The sequence below is a fragment of the Natator depressus genome, chromosome 11 (assembly GCF_965152275.1).
Source record: "Natator depressus isolate rNatDep1 chromosome 11, rNatDep2.hap1, whole genome shotgun sequence".
NCBI lineage: Eukaryota > Metazoa > Chordata > Testudines > Cheloniidae > Natator > Natator depressus.
The window spans coordinates 8,211,577-8,231,547 of record NC_134244.1 but is presented as its reverse complement, the minus strand read 5'-3'; the positions used below and the strand labels follow the sequence as shown (position 1 = coordinate 8,231,547).

General features: G+C 45.2%; 1 protein-coding gene across 2 annotated transcripts in view; it reads right to left on the bottom strand.

Annotated features, from left to right (window-relative positions):
* Positions 1-19,971, bottom strand: part of PTPN4 (protein tyrosine phosphatase non-receptor type 4) — a 245,977-nt gene that overhangs the window by 78,598 nt on the left and 147,408 nt on the right. For both annotated transcript variants that reach the window (XM_074967065.1, XM_074967064.1), the window contains exon 12: positions 15,392-15,564. In XM_074967065.1, the coding sequence (XP_074823166.1) occupies positions 15,392-15,564 (173 nt within the window). The remainder of the gene's footprint in view (positions 1-15,391; positions 15,565-19,971) is intronic.

The window sequence follows — 19,971 nt, the reverse complement described above, 5'->3', positions numbered from 1 at the left end:
CATATCTTCCTATACCTGGATGATTGGCTACTGAGGGTATGTATACACTGCAATTTTATAGCCCCGCAGTCCTACCCCGGAAGCCCAAGTCAGCTGATACGGAGCAGCCATGGTGTTTTACTGAAGTGGAGACATACCCTGAGAGGCTCATCCAGGCAACAGGTTTTCAGTCATCTCAGGCTCACAATAAACCTTTTTGATGGACTGGGTCTGATCTTAAAAAGGGGCAAATCAACTTTGAAGTCAATTAAAAAAATCAAGTTCATTGGGACCATGACAGACTACGAATTTGAGGGCCTCTCCCCCATCTACACAGTTCCAGACAATTCAGCAATTTTGTCAGGATCTCCATTTGCACTCTTCGACCATGATCCGGGCATGCCTGAAGTTACTGGGCCATCCGGCCGCATGCATGTATATAGTGCAACATGTGAGATTGTGCCTGCGTCTTTCTTCAGTGGTGGCTGAAATTAGGCTATCACCCGATTTTCCAGCCACTGGACACTCCTGTCTGGGTGCCCCTGGAGACACTGCACTCTTTACAGTGGTGGATAGAATACAATGTGTCAGAGTGTCCCCTCTGCCCGCCCTTCACCGACAAACACAGTAGTTACCAATGCCTATAAAATAGATTGGGGAGCACATCTGGGAATGTTAAAAATTCAGGGTTTGTGGTCAGAAGAGGAAGCTTCCTGTCACACCAACCTGCTGGAACTTTTGAGCAATACACAATGCCTTTCAGGATCACATCTGTGGGACAATGACTCATTTTCAAAGACAATACCACTACAATATATTGTATGAAACAGCAAGGGAGTGGCTGCTCCAATAAAGTTCTGGCACCTCTGCATTGAGGAATATATTGTACAGTGGCTCACTTACCAGGCTCTCAGAACACCTAGCTGATCACTTCAACAGGTCTTTTTTTAACTACATTAACCCCATAAGTGCTCCCTAAAGAATGGTGTGCTGAAGTCCAGTTTCTGGCAGTGGGGCATCCATTCCATAGATTTGTTTGCAACAAAGGATCATCAATTCTGTTCTGAAGCAGGACTCAGCCCAGGGTCTCTGTAAAAGGAACCTCTACGTGAAGAGGCGCCTCCTCCTGGCCACTCTTGGAATTAGTCTTTCAACCTGACAACCTCTTCTCACGGTTCCTTGGCCTGTTGTCCCGCTCTTTGGCCCCTCTCTTGCTCCTCAGGAGCTACCATGCCTTGCCTTAGTCCTCTGGCCAAGTCGCAAGAATCCTCCCCTTCCGGGGTACTATCACAGTCTTCCACGCTATCTCAGGCAGTCCTTAACTCTACTGTAGCTCAGTGGCTACAACAAATAGACCCAGACAGGTTTCAAGTTCACTACCCAGATAGTGCCACTCATTCAGTGGCTGGTAGGGGAACCCAGGCTCACCCTCTGCTCTGGGTTCCAGTCCAGGGGCCCAATCTCCAGCAGCCAAGGTCTGTACTAGCTCAAACTTTCCTGCCACACCCTGGACTACTACTTATCTTGCCTACCCCACGCTCTCATTATTCACCCTTCAAGCTAAATCCCTATCTCCCGGTTTTGCTAGACAAACCCTTCCTCTTGGGTCCAAACCCCTTTCTCTTCCTTGTCCCATGACGAGTGACTGCATGCCTCCTCCTCTCAGCCCCCTTTCTGCTACCAGCCCCCTGGTTTTATTGAAGCCCCTCCTGTTACTGCACAGGTGAGCTTTCCTTAATTAGGGCTCTCCTCTCACCTAAATATCCACCAGCTTGCAGCCTAATAGGTTATTTGGCCCATCTGGCCTACATTAAGCCTTTCAAGGCAAGCATGGGGAGAACATCCCATTACAGTCTTTTACCCACGCCACTCATCTAAACTGGGAAGGTAACCGGACGTATACCTTCCCCCAATCCCTTTGATTCCTGAGGTTAGCCTTAAGCTCAAACTGGATCACGACAAACTCATTCTGATTGCACCAGCATGGGCGAGGCAATGTTGGTTTTCTGACTACCTCTCTCTTTTGGCTTTACCTACTAAGCCTTACTCTTTTCTTCCTAACCTACTCACTCAACATCAGCCTACTCACTCAACCTTTAAAAAGTGGAAGTTAAATCCCAGGGAGGAAAATAGAAAGGAGCATAAACTCTGGCAAATGAAATGTAAAAATATAATTAGGAAAGCCAAAAAAGAATTTGAAGAACAGCTAGCCAAAGACAAAAAATTTGTTGCTATTACTTTTGAAAAGTACATCAGAAGCAGAAAGCCTACTAAACAACCAGTGGGGCCACTGGACGATCAAGATGCTAAAGAAGCACTCAAGGACGATAAGGCCATTACGGAGAAACTAAATTACTTCTTTGCATCAGTCTTCATGGGAGATTCCCAAAATTGAGCCATTCTTTTTAGGTGACAAATCTGAGGAACTGTCCCAGAGAAAGGTATCATTAGAGGAGGTTTTGGAGCAAATTGATAAACTAACCAGTAATAAATCACCAGGACCAGATGTTATTCACCCAAGAGTTCTGCAGGAAATCAGATGTGAAATTGCAGAACCACTAACTAGTTTGTAACCTATCATTTAAATCAGCTTCTGTACCAAATGACTGGAGGACAGCTAATGTGATGTCAATTTTTAAAAAGGGCTCCAGAGTGATCCTGGCAATTACAGGTCAGTAAGTCTGACTTCAGCACTGGGCAAACTGGTTGAAACTATAGTAAAAACACAAAATTGTCAGACGCGTAATGCACATAATTTGTTGGGGAAGAGTAAACATAGTTTTTGTAAAGGGAAATCATGCCTCACCGATCTATTAGAATTCTTTGAGGGAGTCAACAAGCATGTGGACAAGGGGGAGCCAGCTGCTATAGAGTACTTAGATTTTCAGAAAGCCTTTGACAAGGTCCCTTACCAAAAGTTCTTAAGCAAAGTAAGCAGTCATGGGATAAGAGGGAAGGTCCTCTCATGGATTGGTAACTGGTAAAAAGATAGGAAACAAAGGGTAGGAATAAATGGTCAGTTTTCAGAATGGAGAGAGGTAAATAGTGGTGTCCCCGAGGGGTCTGTACTGGGACCAGTCCTATTCAACATATTCATAAATGATCTGGAAAAAGGTGTAAACAGTGAGGTGGCAAAATTTGCAGATGATACAAAACTACTCAAGATAGTTAAGTTCCAAGCAGATTCCAAAGAGTTACAAAAGGATCTCACAAAACTGGGTGACTGGGCAACAAAATGGCAGATGAAATTCAATGTTGATAAATGCAAAGTAATGCACATTGGAAAGCACATATACAATGATGGGGTCTGAATTAGCTGTTACCACTCAAGAAAGAGATCTTGGAGTCATTGTGGATAGTTCTCTGAAAACATCCACTCAATGTGCAGTGGCAGCCAAAAAAGCAAAAAGAATGTTGGGAATCATTAGGAAAGGGATAGATAAGAAGACAGCAAATATCATATTGCCTCTATATAAATCCATGGTATGCCCACATCTTGAATACTGCTTTCAGATGTGGTTGTCCCATCTCAAAAAAGATGTATTGGAATTGGAAAAGGTTCAGAAAAGGGCAACAAAAATGATAAGGGGGTATGGAATGGCTGCCTTATGAGGAGAGATTAATAAGACTGGTACTTTTCATCTTAGAAAAGAGAAGACGAAGGGGGGATATGATAGAGGTCGATAAAATTTGACTGGGGTGGAGAAAGTAAATAAGGAAGTGTTATTTACTCCTTCTCATAACTAAGGGTATTTTTAGTAAAAGTCATGGACAGGTCACGGGCAATAAACAAAAATTCATGGCCCGGTGACCTGTCCATGACTTGTACTATATACACCTGACTAAATCTTGGGTGCTCTGGTGGGCTCTGGGGCACCCACTGGTACTGGGGGGGGATCTCTAGGGCGCCCGCTAGTGCTGGGGGGGATCTCTGGGGCGCCCGCTGGTGTGCATGCTGGGGTGGGGGCCTCCAGGGCACCCACTGGCGCTTGGGGTGGAGGGGGAGCAGCCTGGGACCACTGCCACTGCTGCTGGCAGGGGGTGTCCCGGGACCTCTGTTGCTAGCAAGGGGCGACCCAGGACTGCCGCCATTACTGATGGTGGGGGCGGGAGGGGCAGCCCGGGATCACCACCACTGCTGTGAGGAGTGGGGGGTGGTGCAGCTGGCTGCTGCAGAAGTCATGGAGGTCCTGGAAAGTCACGGAATCCGCAACTTCCGTGACCTCCATGACAGACTAGCAGTCTTACTCATAACACAGGAACTAGGGGTCACCAAATGAAATTAATAGGCAGCAGGTTTAAAACAAACAAAGGAAGTACTGTTTCCACACAAAGCAGAGTCAACCTGTGGAACTCCTTACCAGAAGATGTTGTGAAGGCCAAGACTATAACAGGGTTCAAAAAAGTAGATAAATTCATGGAGGATAGGTCCACCAGTGGCTACTAGCCAGGCTGGGCAGAGACTGTGTCCCTAGCCTCTGTTTGCCAGCAGCTGGGAACGGGCGACACTTGTTGATGAACAGAACAGATAATTCCCTCTGGGGCACCTGGCATAGGCCACTGTTGGAAGACAGGATCCTGGGCTAGATGGACCTTTGGTCTGACCCAGTATGGCCATTCTTACGGCCAGGCTGTTCATCCAGCATTGGGCAGCCTGCACCTCATTGCATAGATGCTGCATGCCTAGATGAAGATAAGGGGCTATGCTTGGAAGCAGTTTGAGATATTCTGCTTAGTAGTAGAAAACTAGCCACAAGGTCCACCTATAACTTTAATGGAAATGGTTTTCAATTTGGGCAATGTACAAGCAAACTCATCCCATGTTAGCACAGATTCAAGATATTTTGGATTATCTGCTGCATTTGAAATCTTTAGGCCTCACTCTGAGCTCCCTTAATATTCACTTGGTGGCGATCTCAGTTTTTCATCCTTCCATTCAAGGTAAGTCGGTATTGTCAAACCCTTTAATGGTGAGATTTTTTTTAAAGGTATTATCCATCTTTTTCCATTAGTAAAGGAAGCAGTACCATTGTGGGACCTTAAGGAGCTGGAGGCACCATTCAAGCTGACAGCAACATGTTCATGGGCTCTCCTCTCAGTGAAGATAGTTTTCCTTGTGGCCATAACATCTGCAAGAAAAGTCAGCAAGTTGCAGGCCTTAATGGCAGGTCCTCCATACACTCAATTCTTCAAGGAAAAGGTGGCATTAAGACCACACCCCAAATTTCTGTCCAAAGTGGAATCTCAGTTTCACCTTACTCAGGTTATTTACTTACCTATATTTTTTCCTAAACCACATTTAAGTGCACAGGAGCAGCATCTACACAGCTTAGACATCAGGTGGCTTTTAGCATTTTATTTAGGAAGGACTGAGCCAATTATAGTTTATCTCCTTGATTCTGTGTGTCCTATGCTGAGTGGATGAAGGGACAACCAGTCTCGACTGAAACTATTTCCAAATGGATATGGAGTGGTTCAGATGATGCTCAAGATAGTTAAGACCAAAGCAGACTGTGAAGAACTTCAAAAAGATCTCACAAAACTAAGTGATTGGGCAACAAAATTGCAAATGAAATGTAATGTGGATAAATGTAAAGTAATGCACATTGGAAAAAATAACCCCAACTATACATACAATATGATGGAGGCTAATTTAGCTACAACTAATCAGGAGAAAGATCTTGGAGTCATTGTGGATAGTCCTCTGAAGACGTCCACGCAGTGTGCAGCAGCAGTCAAAAAAGCAAATGGGATGTTAGGAATCATTAAAAAAGGGATAGAAAATAAGACGGAGAATATCTTATTGCCCTTATATAAATCCATGGTATACTACAGATGTGGTCCCCTCATTTCAAAAAAGACATACTGACATTAGAAAAGGTTCAGAAAAGGGCAACTAAAATGATTAGGGGTTTGGAACAGGTCCCATGAGAGGAGAGATTAAAGAGGCTAGGACTTTTCAGCTTGGAAAAGAGGAGACTAAGGGAGGATATGATAGAGGTATATAAAATCATGAGTGGTGTGGAGAAAGTGAATAAGGAAAACTTATTTACTTGCTCCAATATAAGAACTAGTGGCCACCAAATGAAGTTAAATGGGTAGCAGGTTTAAAATAAAAGAAGTTCTTCACTCAGCACACAGTCAACCTGTGGAACTCCTTGCCTAAGGAGGTTCTGAAGGCTAGGACTACAACAGGGTTTAAAAGAGAACTGGATAAATTCATGGAGGTTAAGTCCATTAATGGCTATTAGCCAGGGTGGGTAAGGAATGGTGTCCCTAGCCTCTGTTTGTCAGAGGGTGGAGATGGATGGCAGGAGAGAGATCACTTGATCATTACCTGTTAGGTTCACTCCCTCTGCGGCACCTGGCATTGGTCACGGTCGGTAGACAGGATACTGGGTTGGATGGACCTTTGGTCTGACCAGGTATGGCCATTCTTATGCCTCCACAATCATTATGGGCTCATTCAACTAGAGCTCACGCAACATTGGCTGTGTCTCTTAGCAATGTCCCAGTAGTGGATATCTTTTGGGCTGTGACATGGTCTTCTGTCAGACTTTTGCTAGAGACAAGATGGGTGAGGTGATATCTTCTATTGGACCAACTTCTGTTGGTGAGAGAGATGACAACAACAACAACACCGCATACATACTTTAGCTAGACATTATGCTATCACCATGGCATGGATATCATACACAAACTTTGGGAAGACAGTTGTGCACTCACTATTTATATAGATTCTGACCCATCTCCTGCTGGAACTCTTGTAAGTCACCTGAGTGGAACATCTGTCTGCAGCCACTTGAAGTAGAAAAGATTGTTACTTACCTGTACTGTAACTGTTGTTCTTCGAGATGTGGGTGCAGATGTACTCCACGATCCATTCCCTGCCCCTCTGAATCGGAGTTTCCAGCTGGGGATTTCGTTGCAAAGAAACTGATGGGGGTTGGGGCGGGCCATCCATACATAGCAATAGGAGGGTCTATGAGACGAGGGGCATGAGAGCAGCCCCTACAGGTACTACTAGTCAAAATTCTGACTTTGATGCATTGGGCATGTGCAGACCTGAGTGGAATACCTCTGCACCCACATTTCAAACAAAAACAGTTACAATACTGGTAAGTAACTGTCTTTTCAGACACTCATCAGATTCTGTCTTGCTGCCATAGGAGGTAGGGAGGAACTGAGGGAGGTCATAGCTGACCCAGCCTTTATGCTTTTGTAGGAGAGCCCAAGGAGGCACAAAGTTCACAAGCAGCCTTGGACACCACTATTTAAAAAAACCTCCAGTCTTACACACAAGGCACATGAGCACCTACAATGGGATCCGCACTGACGTATATTCAAAGAAGAATGACCTTTTAGATACCATTTTCCACCTTATTTGTGCTGTATAAACTACTAATTAAACATGACACCACAATGAAGTTAGATGATAAGCACATCAGGATAGGGACCTTATCTTCTATATGCTCTATAAAACCTCTAGTACATTTCTGACTGCTATCAAAGTATTACTGCTCCCATGCTAAATATGGAGTCAGAGGTTAAGTGAGACTTATCTAAGGTCGCACACGGAATGTCAGTGCCAGGATCAAAATACGTGACCTTATTTGCCTCTCCAACTAACTCAATTTTCCTTCTCCCTTTCACCTCAAAGCTCATTGAATTCACTACCTGCAGTAGATGTCTGAAGTTCTTCTGCTCCAATTCTATCCTAGGCCCTCTATAGTATGGCTTCCGCACTGCCTCACACTCCACTGAAAATGATCTTTCCAAAGTCTCTAATGATCTCTTCCGAGCTAAAACTCAGTTTCCAATTAATACCAGGTTCTCAGTGTGGAAACTGTGGAAGATGCACTCAAGATACAGCTTGTCCAAGGCAATGAAGAAATATATGAGACACACCTCTGGATGGCTTCTTGGCCCAACCTTCCCCCAAAAAAGTTCTCGAATGAAAACAGACTATCCTTGCTAGGGATTCAATACTTAGAAGAATAAAAAGAATATTCTGCAAGAAATGTGCTACTTTCCCGGAGCCAAGACACAAGACTACTGTTCCCTCTCAGCTGTGTGTGTATGCGCACGCGTACACAGATTCTAAACCCCGCGCACACGGGGAAACACCGCGCACACATTTGTCTCATGTCCTGACTGCACATCGGTCGGGACGCCCGCTCACCATCGCCACCAAAGTCCCAGGGCTGGCATGGCGGCGCTTCCTGGGGCAGCTCCCAGTGGCGCGCTCGCCCACCGGCAGGAGCCTGCGGTGCAGGCGGCTCCCTCCTGCCCAATCAGAGGTGAGGGGGCAGGGCTTGCAGGTGCCCCCCCCCGCCGACCTGACCAGATCCAATCCTAAGAGGCAAAGGGACCTGCTGGCTCTTAGGGTTTCTGCATGCTGCTGGCACCTGCAAGCTCCGCTCCGCGGCTCCCACTGGAACTTTTCCCGGCCAATGGGAGCCACGGAGCTCGCGCTTGTGGCGGGCACAGCACATGGTGAGTGGAGAGCCCCCTGCTCTGACCCTAGGAGCCAGAGACCTCCCAGCAGGGCTGGTGAGTGCAGCCTGGGAAGGGGGCAGGGTGTAGTGGAGTGAGTGACTGGGAGGTGTGTGGGGGGTGCTGGGCTGTAAGGGTGTGGAGGGCACCGGGTAGTGGGGGAGGTTTGTGTGTTTTGGGGTGCTAGGCAGTGGGGGCCTGTTGGGGGGGGTTCTGGGCAGTGCGGAAGATCTGTGTGTGTTAGGGCAATGGGGGTCTGTGTGGGGCATTGTTTAGTTGTGGTGGTGGGGCTGTGGGGAAGGGCACTGGGAGGGAGGGAGGGAGGGATGGAGTAGATGTCTCCAGTAGACAGACAGACATGGGGTTCTCGGGCCCTTGACCAATGCTTCAAATTTGTAGCCTAGATGTTGATGGCTGTGAAGCAGCTATAGCAGGAGTAGGCTGTTGTCTCCTCAATGGCCTCTGTTTGCGACCCTGGGACTCATACTGCCAATGTTGTGAATACGGAATATGGTGGTAACACTGAGAAGCATAATAACTCCTCTGTCTTTTCTTGGGTCTAGGGGTATAGATCCCCAGAGATCGCAGTGTCGCTCGTGAATCTTTGTGTGTGTGAAGAGTTGTCGGTCTTTTCTGTGAAGAGTTTGGGCCCTTCGAATGGCAAGTCTTCGACTGTCGATTGTACTTCCCTAGGAAACCCAGAGAGATGGAGCCATGAAGTCCTTCATATCACCACTGCAGTCGTCACTGACCTTGCAGCTGTGTCTGCAGAGTCCAGTGCAGCTTGGAGGGCTGTTCTGGAGATGAGTTGTCCCTCTGATACAAGTGCAGTGAATTGTTCTTTTGTGTCTTCAGAAATATAATCAATAAATTCAGAAAACTTTGTGTAGTTGTTGTAATCATATTTTGCCAGCAAGGCCTTATAATTGGCTATGCAAAAGGTGTAGTGTAGCCGAAGAGTAACCTTGCGGCTGAAAAGGTCGAGCCTTTTCCAGTCCTTATCATAAGGTATGATCTTAGGCTGCTGTCTCCCACATTCATGGACTACGTCAAACACCAGTGAATTGAGTATCGGATGGGAGAAGTGGACCTCTGTGCCCTTCGCAGGCACAGAATATTTTTTGTCCTCTTGCAGGTTGGAGGAGCAGTTGCAGGGGTCTGCCAAATGGTCTTGACAGGTTCCATTATCGTGTCATTCATAGGCAAAGTGATTTTGGACGAAGAGGTGGTGTTCAAGATGTCCACTAGTTTGTGTTGTGCGACCTGGACCTCTTCCAGAGAGATGTCCAAAGAGCTAGCCACAATTTTAAATAGGTCCTGGAATTGTTAGAAATCATCTCCCATATTTGGGGGAGGAAGCATGATGGTGTCATGTGGGGAGGATGATGACAGGTAGGTAGGTGGTGCCCCATCCTGGTATGGAGTTTCTTCCTCCTCTTCTTCTCCAGCTGGTTCTGAAGGTCCGATACCGAAGGTGCAGTAGATTGCTGCATGCTAATCTAGATGTGGTGGGCAGTCCCTGTTGTGCGGGATACATTGCCCACGAGTTTCAGTATGCCCACTGGAGTTGGAGAGGCATAGGTGAACCATAGGGTTGGCTGCACCACTATAGATGTTTGGGATCAGTGTGATATGCCCCCTGAAAGGGTCCTGATTTGCGCGGCTCATGGTGGCCAGGAGATTGCGGAGGAGAATCTATTTGTCCCTCCTCACTGTCCTCATCCTTGCTTGAAAAAGGTGGAGCAGAGCGTGGTGGAGTAGCAACAAGACTCGGTGCCGAATGCACCAGGGTCACGTTGGTGCTGAAGATGGGAGAGTCAGGCATAGATCTGATTAAGAGATCTTTGTGCCATAGGAACTTCTGTGGTGTCTGCATGATCTACATTAGGGGCTGTGTGAGTGGTGGTGCTGGGAGCCGTGGCACATACGTCAGCACCGTAGGCTGTGCTGGTGTGCATCGGTGTTCTAGGATTGAGCCATGGTCTGCACCGGTGCTGCGCCGCTGTGTGTTGATCGCGGCTTTGGCTGAGTCCATGCCGAGGCATAGCGTTTTGATTTCCACTTCGCGCCTGCGTCCAAGCTGGCTCTTTTAGAGTCCTTAGCTCTCACGTTACCAGCAATGCTGGATGGTCCCACCCTCTCGGCTCCAGGCACTGAACGTGCAGTCAGTGCCAGTGCAGTTTGCCTGATCGCGGAACAGTACTTCTTGGCCAATTCCTGCATTTGGGATGTAGTTGGGGGCGTAGTTACTCACTTTTTAGACACATTTTTAGCAGGCAGATCAGAAGTCTGAGCGGAGGAGAGACCTTGGTCAGAAGCATGGTTGGTGAGGCTTGTCCGGGGGGTGGTCTGGGCTTCAGACTCAGACACTGGTCTGAGAGACTTCTCCATGAGAAGGAGTTTGAGTTTCAAGTCTCTCACCTTTCTTGTTCAGGTAGTTAATTTGAGGCAATGAGGACACCTCCTGTACTGAGCATGTCCATCCAAAACGGGTTTTGAGAGTCTGCAAGTGAGGCAACGTTTAAAGCCCAGGGAACCAGACATTCCTGTCAGGGAAGGCATTGTCCTCAGGAAGGCTGACTATCCTAAAGGGCTAACTGAAAACTAACTTGAATGGTAAGAAAAATATATTTTGTTTTTAAAAGGAGGCGATGGAGTAGAATCAACTATCTATCTAAACTAATAACAGTACTAAATGGGCTAAAGAACTAAGTAGCGAGGCACTTCTAAGTGCTCCGACTCATAGCAAGGGTGGGAGAGAAGGAACTGGGAGGGGGTTGGTCGCACAGTGCCAGTTAACCGCCTGAGGCGGTGTGAGACGGAGACTGCACCTGTATCACATAATTGGGCACTGGTACCAAAACTCTCGAATTATGAGCACAGGGGCACACAAAGACCTAATGTGGAGCACCCATGGGGACAGCACTCGAAGAACAACATAAAAATATAAACACTTAGGGGAATTAATTTCAGAAACAAGCCTGTTTGTTAAAAGGTAATTTATCATCATTTCTTAGGAAACATTTTCTTGCCAACATTATAACAAGTAACAAAGTAGATGCAAGTCTGACAGATACACAACTGAAACAGTTATACTCAGAGCTCCAGTGGACTAGCAACTAAGCTATTTTCAACTGCAAGTTCAAAATGACCCAATGCTAACAGTAGATACCAGTAATTTATCAGTTATCTAGTGCAGGGGTTCTCAACCTTTTTCTCTCTGAGGCCCGCCTCGACATGCTATAAAAAATCCAGGGCCCAGCAGGGGCAGGGCCGTGGGCATAGGCGTAGTTTGACTTCTGTTGTGGGGGGCCAGTGGGGCTCAATCCACCTCCGCATGGCACTCCCTCCCTGGACCCCGCCACCTCCACCCTGACTCACTTCAGCAGGCTATCAAGCCTATCTGGGTTGGGGAGGGGCATGCAACCAAAAATTATAACTCAAAGGTGGGGTGCTTTGCTCAAAAAGTTTGAAAACAGCTTAGGGTTCAGGGAGGAGGTTGCTAGGGGCTGTGTGAGGACAGGAGGTACCTCAGGGTGGAGGCAGGGAGTCGCTAGGGGCTGTGTACAGACAGGGGTAGCTGAACTTGCAGGGAGGGGTAGCTGGGGCTGTGTGCGGGCAGAGGGGTAACTCAGGATGCAGGGAGAGGATACTAGGGGCTGTGGGTGGGCGAGAGTAGCTCAGGGTGCAGGGAGGAAGTAGCTCAGGGTGTAGGGAGAGTGGTGTTAGGGGGCTGTGTGCTGGGAGGACTCCCCTGCGGTCCCTGTTCCCGAAGGGGTCTGCCAGCCTCAGAGCCAGGTCTCCCCACCCAGGGGTCTGTTATCGGCTGCCTCTGCAGGAGCAAAGGGGGCTGGGAGCTGAGGAACAGCTTCAACCTGGGGCACCAGCAGAAGAGAAGGAATGCTGCTGCTGCCCGCTCCATGGCAACAGCCAGAGCAGCAGCTGCCCCGCACTGCCTGGCTCCGGCTTCCCGCCTCTTGAAAACTTATGTCCCCGCTCAGAGGGCAGGTGTGGGGAGGAGAGGAAGGTATGGAGCTGCCCCTGGGACTGCCGTGTTCTTGCGCTACAGCCGGGGGGAGGGCAATACCCTCCATGTCCCCAACTCTACCCATCTGCTCAGGGCTTCTGCCCCACAGGGAGCACCAGGGCTTGGGGCTCTGGGCTTCAGCCGCGGCCCCCTTGAAAGGGCTTGCGGACCCTCTGGGGGCTGCGGACACCTGGTAGAGAACCACTGATCTAGTGTAGACAGGACATCAGGATATACACTTGCCAGGGTACCGAAGAGCAGTTCTGTCAGCTTTCAGAGGGACCAGGCCAATGATTTTGAAGATGTGACAGAAGATATTCTGAGAACATCTCAACAGATAAGAGTTTTCCCTTTTTGTAGCCAATAAAGATGTACAGCTTGCAATGTTCAATCTAATTTAAATGTCAGTCTCATCCTAGTTGTTGATATTGCAATTATAAAATTTCCAAAACATTCTCAATAAATAGCTAAGAAAAATAACCACAGATGAAGAGAATATCAATTTCATGTCACTGCCACAAAAACTTACATTATCTAATAAGCAATGTCAATTGTTCATAAGTTATCTTCTAGGATGCTAGAATATGATATATAACAGCATCCAAGCTCAACAATCATAACTATTTCCCATTTTCATTTCCTTTTGATGGTGAAAATACTAAATATAGATGTAATCTAAAAAGTCTCAAACTATCTACCAGAATTATGCATATGTGCAAAGTGAATCTGAGAAAAATATCAATTGTGGGTGCCAAAAGTTACTTCAATTATGACAAATTTAATAGCGCCTACCAATAATAGCCTATTTTTATTAATTGTGTTGTATTCCCTCCCTCTCCTGCCATCTCCTCCTATACAGAATCACAGAATTATAGAACTGGAAGGACCTTGAGAGATCATCTAGTCCAGTCCCCTGCACTCATGGCAGGACTAAATATTATCTAGACCATTCCTGACAGGCGTTTGTCTAACCTGCTCTTAAAAGTCTCCAGTTATGGGAATTCCACAACCTCCTTAGGCAATTTATTCCAGTGCTTAACCACCCTGACAGTTCGGAAGTTTTTCCTAATGTCCAACCTAAACCACCCCTGTTGCAGTTTAAGTCCATTGCTTCTTGTCCTATCCTCAGAAGCAAATGCGAAATGTTTTTCTCCCTCCTCCTTGTAACAACCTTTTATGTACTTGAAAACTGTTATGTCCCCTCTCAGTCTTCTCTTCTCCAGACTAAATGAACCCAATTTTTTCAATCTTCCCTCATAGATCATGTTTTCTAGACCTTTCATTATTTTTGTTGCTCTTCTCTGGACCTTCTCCAATTTGTCCATATCTTTCCTGAAATGTGGTGCTCAGAACTGGACACAATACTCCAGCTGAGGCCTAATCAGCACGGAGTAGAGTGGAAGAATAACTTATCGTGTCTTATTACAAAATTCCTGCTTATACATCCCAGATTTTTTTTTTTCTTGCAACAGTGTTACACTGTTGACTTGTATTTAGCTTGTAATCCACTCTGATCCCTAGATCCCTTTCTGAAATACTCCCTCCCAGGCAGTCATTTCCCATTTTGTATGTATGCAACTGACTCTGCATTTGTCCTTATTTAATTTCATCCTATTTACTTCAGACCATTTCTCTAGTTTGTCCAGATCATTTTGAATTTTAATGCTATCCTCCAAAGCACTTGCAACCCCTCCCATCTTGGTATCATCTGCAAACTCTATAAGTGTACTCTCTATGCCATTATTTAAATCACTGAAGATATTGAACAGACCCCGACCCAGAACTGATCCCTGTGGGACCCCACTTGATATGCCCTTCCTGTTTGACTGTGAACCATTGATAATTACTCTCTGGGAATGGTTTTCCAACCAGGTATGCACCCACCTTATAGTAGCTCCATCTAGGTTGTATTTTCCTAGTTTGTTTATGAGAAGGTCATGCCTTCATGAAGTATCAAAGCCTTATTAAAGTCAAGATATACCACATCTACCACTTCCCCACTATTCACAAGGCTTGTTTCCCTGTCAAAGAAAGCTATTAGGTTGGTTTGACAGAATTTGTTCTTGACAAATCCATGCTGACCGTTAATTATCACCTTATTATCTTCTAGGTGTTTGAAACTGATTGCTTAATTACTTGCTCCATTATCTTTCCAGGTACTGAAGTTAAGCTGACTCGTCTAATTCCCCAGATTGTCCTTATTTCCTTTTTTATAGATGGGCATTATATTTGCCCTTTTCCAGTCCTCAGGAATCTCTCCAGTCTTTCATTACTTTTCAAAGATGATTGCTAATGGCTCAGATATTTCTTCTGTCAGCTTCTTGAGTATTCTAGGATTATTCATCAGGCCCTGGTGACTTGAAGACATCTAACTTATCTAAGTAATTTTAAACTTGTTCTTTCCCTGTTTTAGCCTGTGATCCTACCTTATTTTCACTGGCATTCACTATGGTTGACATTGAATCGCTACTAATCTTTTTGATGAAAAGTGAAACAAAAAAGTCATTAAACACTTCTGTCATTTCCACATTTTCAGTTATTGTTTTACCCCCTCATTGAGTAACAGGCCTAGCCAGAAATGTAGAAATGAGGGCTCAAAGGGACCTTGAGAAATCACCCAGTTCAGCCCCCTGTGCTGTGGCACAACCAAGTAAACCTAGATCATCCCTGACAGGTGTTTGTCTAACCTGTTTTTAAAAACTTCCAATGATGGGGATTCCATAACCTCCTTTGGAAACCTACTCCAGAGCTTAACTACCCTTATAATTAGAAAGTTTTTCCTAATATGTAACCTAAATCTCCTTTTCTGCAGATAAAGCCCATTACTTCTTGTCCTAACTTCACACCCCAGAATGATATCACCCTTTATTGCAGCCAACAATTACTTACCAGTACCGGAACTTTGAACCCAAAGTAAAATAATGTGCAAAAAAGTTCTTCTGAGGTGGCAGTGGTCTGTCCAATCGGAAGAATGTATGATGCTCAACACAAGCTTTCCACAAATTCTTACATGCTCGGTAATTCACCATATTGAATCCCAGTAACATTTCTCTAGATTCATGCTAAAAAAGAAAAGCATAATTTGAATTCAGAAAAATTATGCTGCTTCCTTACCATGTTTAGGAAATGTATTTAAGATTATTATTGTTCATTGATAACACTTACATTTTCCAAACCAGTACAACGCATTCTATTTCAAAGTATGTTTGAAGTGCCACTCTAACCACCCCAAGTTTACACATTTTAAAGCCTTCTATGAATAAGTCCAACAGTGTGTTTTAAGTTTTTTTCTCTTTAATGATCCTGCTCTCAGTTCAGCAACAGGGTCTCCCCAGGTGTCCAGTGAGCCTGAAGGAATTCTCAGCTGGGGAGAAGATGTTGCTACCGATAGACCAGCTCCCAGCTATTATGCTCGGGTGCTGTGACGGAGGAAAGAAATCCCAAAAACCTTGCCTCCCTGTTCCAAGACTCCAACAAGAGTGAGGAAGAGAAAATAGTCTGCAGAAGAGAAACGTGAGGGGGGATTTGATAGCAGCCTTCAACTACCTGAAGGGGGGTTCCAAAGAGGATGGAGCTAGGCTGTTCTCAGTGGCGGCAGATGACAGAACAAGGAGCAAAGGTCTCAAGTTGCAGTGGGGGAAGTCTAGTTTGGATATTAGGAAACACTATTTCACTAGGAGGGTGGTGAAGCACTGGAATGGGTTACTTAGGGAGGTGGGGGAATCTCCATCCTTAGAGGTTTTTAAGGCCCGGCTTGACAAAGCCCTGGCTGGGATGATTTAGTTGGTTTTGGTCCTGTTTTGAGCAGGGGATTGGACTAGATGACCTCCTGGGTCTCTTCCAACCCTAATCTTCTATGAGTCTATGATAGGAGAGTAAGCCTTAGCCCTAATGGTTTAGAGGTGGAGAGGAAGCAAGCTGGCAAGCATGCACACATGAGAGTTAAATGATGGGAAGACGGTACAGCCATTGTTGATAAACTCAAGGACAGCTGAGATATTATTGTATCAACCAGGCAAGGTACTAACAAGCTTCAACAGGACTTTATTTTCAAACATCTAAACACCACAGATATTCAACTCTGTGTAATTAATACCTTTATCGTGCTTACTAGTAGGAAGAGCAGAGCAAGGGTAGCAGATGCTGGAAAAGCTGGCAATTGAGGGCGTTTGTTACTAGCCATGGTAGTTAACAAGATACAACCAATGTTAACTTGGCTCTCAAGCAGAAGGCTGCGTTTAGTACATTTCACCTGCTTTTGTTTACTAGCTGCAGCATCCTCCTTCGAAGACGCTTGCTGGCTAGTTCCCCCTCCAAGCAACTGAGACTCATCCCTCCTTTACCCTTCTTGGAATACTGGAACAGTTTCATCATGAGAGGGAAATTAGTGTATGGGACAGAACAATCAAGGGGCCCAACAGTATGTAGTACTCACTGAAGTCCCACATGTGGAGAGCTTACACAATTGGGCCCAAGAGCTGCAAGTGTAAACATTTTCAAAAGAAGCTAGAGGAAAGAAACCGTTCCATAGTATGAACTAACTGCATAAGTGGACAGACTTTGTAGGGTTCATGACAACCAATTTCATCCATGAACATGCTATGCACAAGTCAAAGTATACTTTGACACGATCTTGAAAAATCTGAAGTCGAATTTGTAACGATTGGAGTTTTAACAGAGAAAACGCATTCCCTGCTCAGTCATCACAACTTCATTTCAATTAATTATTTAAATACAGATAAAGGGCTTGTCTACATAGCATGGCAAAGCGCTCCAGAGGGGAGTGATTTATACAGCACACTAACATGCTGTGCTCTAACTGCCCTGTGTAAATCCTGCTGGGGCATTCTAAAAGGTACCATAGGATTATAGTCAGGTCTACACTACTGCTTTCAGAGTAACAGCTGTGTTAGTCTGTATTCGCAAAAAGAAAAGGAGTACTTGTGGCACCTCAGAGACTAACCAATTTATCTGAGCATAAGCTTTCGTGAGCTACAGCTCACTTCATCGGATGCATACTGTGGAAAATACAGAAGATGTTTGTTTTTATACACACAAATCATGAAAAAATGGGCGTTTATCACTCCAAAAGGTTTTCTCTCCCCCCACCCCACTCTCCTGCTGGTAATAGCTTATGTAAAGTGATCGCTCTCCTTACAATGTGTATGATAATCAAGGTGGGCAATTTCTAGCACAAATCCAGGTTTTCTCTCCCCCTAAACAAACCCACTCTCCTGTTGGTAATAGCTTATCTAAAGTGATCACTCTCCTTACAATGTGTATGATAATCAAGGTGGGCCATTTCCAGCACAAATCCAGGTTTTCTTAAGTTGATCTAATTTGCATCGCTCACTGGTGTGAAAAAGACACTCCGCGAGCGACACAAGTTATAGCGACTTAAGCGCTTTCTACACCAGCGCTATGTCGGCGGGAGACACTCTGCCAACAACATAGCTTCCACCTCTCTCAGAGGTGCAGTAATTATACCGATGGGAGACTGCTCTCCTGACATCACAGAGTGACTTCACCAGATACGCTACAGCAGCACAGCTGCATCGTTGCAGCTGTGCCCATGTAGCACTTCCAGTGTAGACCGGCGCCGTGTAAAAGAGAACTAGATAACTTTTAGAGTGCATCAGCAGGATCTACATGGGGCAGTTAGAGTACGGCAAATTAGAACATTTTACGAACACTCCTTTAGTGGGCTTTGCCAGCACCATGTAGACTTAAAACCCATAATCTGTTAAAAGCAGGTGAACTATTCTTTACTTATGCTGACACTTCACGACACTGCCAAATTAGAGAATAAATCTCTCTCTTAAATAATTAACGGATGATGTACTTGTCTTTTTGAGGACTGCTGTCATTAAAACCTTTAATATTTAAAAGTATTTTTAAAATATGTATATAACTTTTTTTCACTTTTAAGACTAATTTAATATCATACAGCACCACGTATTTAGCCTCAATTACAGCTGCTCAACTCCTGTGTTATTTGTACCTTTAAACATAACTGAGAAATATGCCAAACAGTATTATTTGCATTTTTGTTGTTTTTTCAGGCACCCAGAGTACTGGTTGACAAATTTTTATAAATCCAAATAAATAAGTGTCCACTCAGAGACTAAGTCCTGATTTATTGTAGGAATAATAGTTTGAATAAGATTTTTGGTAGTTTGGGTAGTCAACACCATTTCTAGGTTTGACTAAACATTAGTTTTAATTAGATGACATTTAAAAGAGTTAAATATGAGTTTGCCATTTATTTGGCTATTCATGTCTGAGATCTCCAAGGAATGAAAATGAAGTCCTTGCTGTTTGTGTGCAACTGCTAAGCAGAGCATAAAAGGATGAGGATAATTTGTTGATATAGATAAGGTGACTTGTGTGAGAAATTGAAGAAATTCTTTAGCATTTAGTACATTCTGCTATAAGTAGCAAGATACCTTCCTTGTATATGGAAGTTTGGAAAATATAAAAAAGATAAGGAAGTTATATTTGTGCCAATCTCATTATCCTGCTGGGATCCAGTAAATACTAATCAAAAACATTCACTCAAAAAAAAAAATCACAATAAGAGAAATTTAAGGGTTTGCAAGATCTTTTTCCTGAAGCCTTGGCATAACAGTATTTCTCTCAACTATTTTCTAGAGAAGTAATAATTCACTGTGTCCCAAATTTAGAACATTTTCTACGTTTAATTGTTTGGGCCCAGACCTTTAGTTTGTTAAGTGGTAGGGCAAATACGGGATGTATGTATTGCTGCTACACACTGTGACAAAGTTCCTGCTCTACCTTGGTGGGTCTTGCGCTTATTGGAGGATTTGCTTGCCTTGGAGCTTCACCGCAGCCCTCAGCTTGACTGTTTTTCTGAATTCACAGTCCAGGTTGACTCCTCCTGTGTCTGACGAGGATTTGAGAGGAACCCAGGCCCGCCCTCTACTCCAGGTTCCAGCCCAGGGCCATGTGGAATGCAGCTGTCTAGAGTGCCTCCTGGAACAGCTATGCGACAGCTACAACTCCCTGGGCTACTTCCCCATGGCCTCCTCCCAACACCTTTATCCTCACCATAGGACCTTCCTCCTGGTGGTCTGACAATGCTTGTACACCTCAGTCCTCCAACAGTCCGCGTTCTCACTCTCAGCTCCTAGTGCCTCTTGCTCCCAGCTCCTCACACGCACACCACAAACTGAAGTGAGCTCCTTTTTAAAACCCAGGTGCCCTGATTAGCCTGCCTTAATTGATTCTAGCAGCTTCTTGATTGGCTGCAGGTGTTCTAATCAGCCTGTCTTAATTGTCTCCAGAAGGTTCCTGATTGTTCTGAAACCCTCCATTACCTTACCCAGGGAAAAGGGACCTACTTAGCCTGGGGCTAATATATCTGCCTTCTATTACTCTCCTATAGCCATCTGGCCCGACCCTGTCACAACATGCAGTTTCTTTTCTGTGAACAAGAAGGGTCTCCCCCT